This window comes from Cuculus canorus, chromosome 8 (genome assembly GCF_017976375.1).
Source record: "Cuculus canorus isolate bCucCan1 chromosome 8, bCucCan1.pri, whole genome shotgun sequence".
Lineage (NCBI taxonomy): Eukaryota > Metazoa > Chordata > Aves > Cuculiformes > Cuculidae > Cuculus > Cuculus canorus.
In genome coordinates, this window is record NC_071408.1 from 21174315 (window position 1) to 21179597 (window position 5283).

A 5283-nucleotide genomic window follows, 5' to 3' on the forward strand; every position below is an offset into this window, starting at 1 on the left:
CAGCAGTGTCCAAGTTTTCACAGGCTTTCTGCTGCCTTTGGTACCTTTCTGATACCTCAGCATGATGCAGATATACATGGGAATGTAGAACACACCTTCTGCCTAGACCTGTGGGCCAGGATTAGATAAAGGCTTGCTGATGTAGCTCCTAAGGGCTGAATTTTTTTATTCCAAGAACCATTTATAGTCAAGCTGGCAACAAAATCTGCTGAAGAAGTTTACTGTTGAGTCTGTAGTTTTAACAATTTAGGATGGAGAACATTGTATAACTTCCTATAGTACCCTTTTGGGTACTCTAACGTAATGTTCAAAACCCTGTTTAAGTTTCATGGAAAATGCCTTCATTTCTTGAGTGCATACTAGCTACCTGCAGAACCCCTCCTCCACCACTGCCAGTGTGTGCTTCACCCTGTGAACAATGCCTGAAGTCCAGGGAAATGCTACTTTTTCTTATTTCTTTGGAAATTTCAGATTAAGCCTTTCCTCTTCTATCTGAAGAAGGTTTGTTTTACTTAAAAACCTTTTCAAGCTAGGTGCTCTGCCATGTCAGTGGCTCCTTCCTGCATTACTGTTAAATACCATTTCTGGGAAGAAGCCACCAGGTTTCATACCATTCTTCAGTCACAAAGAACCTTTAAAGCTCCCACAAGTATCTTAGATACCTGTAATCATTCTCACATTTAAATTCCTGGGCAACCCATATTGACAGGCTACAAGGAGGGTATTACTACTGACTACAGTTACCAACCGTCCACCATCCCTTTAGCTACTGGGGAGAGGGTTAGGAGTGGGCCGGAGGAGGGTGTTTTGCAGATTCGGACTGTTCTTTGGATGCAATGTAATCCTTTCATATCCTACTTGGTGAACACATGGTTCTTGCTGCTGCTGGAGGATGGAGATGCTTATTTAGCAAGGGATGTAATTCTGGCAAATACTGTTGGTGTCAGGGGACCTGTGCACCTAGACCTGCCTCCATTGTTTCAGCAGTGAGCACTGCTGGTTTGTCAGTGTTCATGGTTTTTTGGATGAGACTGATGTGCAAACTTGTTTCTAAAAGCCTCTTTCTATCCACAGATCGCTTTCAATTTCAGTACCAAATTTAGGTAAGCAACAGACATGTATCTGACTCTCGAGTATTTGTGCGTGTATGAAGAGGCAAATGTATTGCACAATGGAAAAGAAACTTTGTGCCTTGTGCATCTCTGAAAATCGTGTAATATGGCAGTGCTAACTTTGTTGGTGGAGGTTGAACTTAAGGAGGGGAGGGTTTCTCAATTGTGGGTGTTTTTTTTCTTTGAAGAGCATTCTTCCTGCAGATCTGAATATATTTAGGGAGGCAATATGTGAAGCAGTCCATGCTGAACTACTGCTTCCAGACTGGCGGTGGTGTTTAACAGCCACCCAGGAGTTCTCTGTAAAGCTACTTATCACTGTCTACTGGAGGGACCAGTTCGTGCTTGTGTAAGTGGGGGTGGGCACAAAACTCGTCCCCACTAATCAAGCCTTGAGAAGGTGCTGGAGTGAATGAATGTACCCATTTCCTCAGGATGGAAACCTTGCCTGGGCTGGCCACAATGGGAAGCTCCTGCTCCATGCCTGGAGCTGGACAGACAAACCCATCCAGAAAACTGCCCTCAGACACATCTAACAAACTGCCTTGTGCTGCAGTTTTGGCTGGGTTTTGGAGCCGTAAGGACCTTTCTTTTGCATTGCCTTGGCCCCTTTGAGTTGTGCAACTAACAGCAGCCTGAATTTTCCTTTGCAATACATTGATTTGAGTACCAGGCTTGGAATGACATCTCCTAATAATTTTCTGTGTTGAATTTTCATTGACAGTGGTCATTTCCCAGGAGGACACAGTGTATGATGATATCCAGATGGGGCAGAGAGAGCTGAGGTGAGGAGGGTGCCCTCTCCTGGGGCTGACCTTGGGCCAGGGAGATGTTCCTCTTGGCACAGACCCATGCCACGAGGACCCTGATGTACTGTAAGCCACCAAGGGTTATGGGCTGGTCGGGATCAGTCCTCTGGAGACAGTTCAGGTGCCCTCTCCATGTCTGTTTAGTTTGGCAAGGAGAATCCCACAAAATGTTTCTTTTATGTTACCTACTTAGTGCCAGAAATGTGAAAAGCAGAGGGCTACTCCCTGAAAAGTGAAAATTCATTCAGTTTTCCTAAGGAAGGAAAAATGTGGCCCCCAGACCCAATAATCAGCCCCGTCCTGGCAAGTTCCTTGTTGAAAAAATTACTTTTAATAGGAACAGCATGTCTTGATGTCTTGCTGCCAGATGATTGTGGCAGCAGTAAGTGCTGGTACAAATCACAGCAAGTGTGTGCATTTCAGTGGTGGTTGGGGAGGGGGAACAGGGAGAAAACCTGTGACTGTTTAGGTACATGGGTTTGCAGAAGGGACATGGTCTGCTAGAAAAAAAAATAAAAAAGGAATTTCTGTGTTGCTCTTTCCTCTCCTTTCAGGGAGAAAGACAAGTATAAAACCTGGATGCCAAAATTTCTGATGACAAAAGATGATAAGGACCAAAGGAAAAGCAACAATGATGTGGAAAGGTTTTGATTTCCATTCTGTGTTTTCCCACATTGTCTAACTTTATATGCATTTCTCTTGAGTCATTTGCAGGAGTGGGCTGCCTCTGATTGCACAAACATTTTGTTTCACTGCTGCTCTATAGTCCTTTCCCTTTGAACACAGCTTTCAGGAAACTGCAGAAAATATCTTGAGGGCAAAACATACCCTGAGGATCTCATCCTGAAATTGTATCATGTCTTCCCACTTAGCCAAGACAAAAAGGCATTAGTTGATACATATTGGGCTGTTTTTCTGCTGTGCTCAGACCCATTCTTTCTTTAATTGTGCCTTGATTAAATATTTGATCTCTGTGGGTCAGCTATTGGTATTTCGGCAAAACCACTGTGTTTAGGAGACCTGTACACAGCGTAGTAATTGCCCATGTGTTCCTATTGCCCTTTCTTTAAAGCAGCGATTTCTTGGGTCTTCTTTTTCCAGTTGGATTTACTGCATTGCCTCTTGCTGTACTATTTGTCAATAAAAGCAAAAAAAATAAAAAGCTTTATCTTATGGATGCTGTGAAAATTCCCTTGGAAGTAAGAGATTTCATTTCCCTTTTAGATCAAAAAAATGTACATTGCAATGAGCTTTTTTATGACCAAATATGTGGGCCTTACAAATGAATGCAAATCAGAGACATATTTCCTGGGTTCTCACCACAGAGTTCCCGCATGGGATTGCTCAAACGCCTCTTGTTGTGTCGTGCAATTACGCACATATAGTTTTACAGAGCATCAGGAATCTGATGTGATTTCATCCATTCCTCAGAGGTTGCAGGTCCTGCAGGCTGACACTGCCAAAGAGGAATCTCTTTAGAGCTTAAAATTCCCTAATTTCAGCTCTTGTTTCCTCTCCTCTTAATTTTAAGTGCGTGAACGTTAGCTAAGAGCAAACAATTTATTGCGGGTGGGTGTTTTTGGTTGTTGGGTTTTTTCCTGTTTGAATGCCACAGCTGGAATTCAGGTACAAGCCAGGAAGTGTGGCATCTCCACACCCAGTGAATGTCCCAGCATGAATGGCTATAGTTCCTCTTAAGCCTGTTACAAGAGCTTGATTTGACTTTACAGTGCCATACAAATGTCTGTTTGGGTGACTTGCTCCTTTGTGCACTGAAAAAGCAACAAATATCTGCAGAGCTGTGTCAAGCCCCACTTCTACAATTGACTCGGGATGAGAGTTATCTGAGGACCCTTTATCTCTGAATATAAATAAATAAAACCAGAATGAGACAAATTTCGGGGGGAGGGGCGGGAGCAAATTGTTATCTTCTATAAAAACACAATTGATTTGAAACACTTGATAGAGTTTGTTTGTTCTCACACTGCTTAGAGAGAGAAAACAGTTATTCCAAATGGAGATATAAAATGGCTCAAGCCATGCTTGAGTGCAACATGAGTTGCATATTCATCCTTTCATGAGAAACAGTGACGTGAACAGTGTGTTTTTGGTCTTCCGAGATTTCATTGCAGAGAAGGCCAGAGTTAGGCATTGGGTTGCATTTCCCAGTGTGCCAGGTGTTATTTAAATGGAGCTCCAAAGTGTGTGTGTCTCTCTTCTCTCTCTCAATGCAGTAGTAACTTCAAATTCAAGAAGAGCAGTGCAGAAAAAAGAAAAAAGATGGAAAAAGAGGAGAAGTTTTTTAGAGAAACATCAATGGTATGTAACTCCTATTAGAGTGGAAAGTTGTTGGTTCCAGTCTGTGCTGGGATAGATGTCCAACTGACCTGCTGCTTTCTCCTTAAGTCAGTGTTCTTCATCAGGGATGTTGCTGAGTATTTTCCCTTTTCTTCAGCCTTAAGTAAAAACTCACACCCATTCTGCAATCTGTTGTTTCTGTCCCTCCTTACTACCCTTAAAGACATTGCATGTGAGCATAGAATGTCTCATACTTTTATTTCTTCTCTGCAGTATGACAAGGAGATCAGTGTCATCAACACAGCCACTGTCAAGTGCACAGTCCCCAGTAAGAGCAGAACTGATCTCCCGGTCACAGCTGGAGAACAGCTGGATGTTATTGATGTCACGGAGGGCAACATGGTCATTTGCCGCAACTCGGAGGGCAGATGTAAGTTTGCAGAAAGTCTCTGGCATGGGTGGTCACTTTCCAATCCAATTTTGCAGGACAAACCAGCTTTGCAACCAACAGTAGGTTCTTTGTGTTTATTCACTGCATTTCTCAGGGGTTTACTAATTTACCACTTTTTTTTCCCCCTTCCCTCAGACGGATATGTTCTAGTGGAGCACTTGAACTTCAGGTAAACTCAGATTTTATTTATGATGATGCATACTTTCCTCTCCTTCCTGTGTATAGATATCCGAGATCTGGAGAAATGTACTTAAAACTTCTGAAGGCAGGGAAAGTTTAATGTAAACAGACAGTATTAAATATTAAACAAGTATTTCCAGTTTTAGTCTGATATTCTGCTGTTATACAGGTTTCCTCTCCAACTGCAGCTAAAAAAAAAAGACCCATCCAGTCATGACTTGTATAAATTTGAGATTCTTGACTGCCTGCAAATACACCATATTAATTCACATCTGCAGCAAATATGGGCCACTTGGCGTGCATCGCCTTGCCAAAACACCCCCTTAAATCTCCTGCTGCAATATCATTTCCTTGCATGCTCATGCATAATTGATACAAATGAACCTCCTGTTGTCCAGTGTCGTGAAACTTTCTTTTTTTTTTTTTGAGACAG

General features: G+C 42.5%; 1 protein-coding gene across 1 annotated transcript in view; it reads left to right on the forward strand.

Moving 5' to 3' along the window:
* FYB2 (FYN binding protein 2) overlaps nucleotides 1-5283 on the forward strand; it is a 29506-nt gene that overhangs the window by 17287 nt on the left and 6936 nt on the right. The window contains exons 14-19 of the mRNA XM_054072391.1: nucleotides 1075-1103; nucleotides 1837-1897; nucleotides 2476-2565; nucleotides 4156-4240; nucleotides 4493-4649; nucleotides 4806-4839. Coding sequence (XP_053928366.1) covers nucleotides 1075-1103; nucleotides 1837-1897; nucleotides 2476-2565; nucleotides 4156-4240; nucleotides 4493-4649; nucleotides 4806-4839 — 456 coding nt within the window. The remainder of the gene's footprint in view (nucleotides 1-1074; nucleotides 1104-1836; nucleotides 1898-2475; nucleotides 2566-4155; nucleotides 4241-4492; nucleotides 4650-4805; nucleotides 4840-5283) is intronic.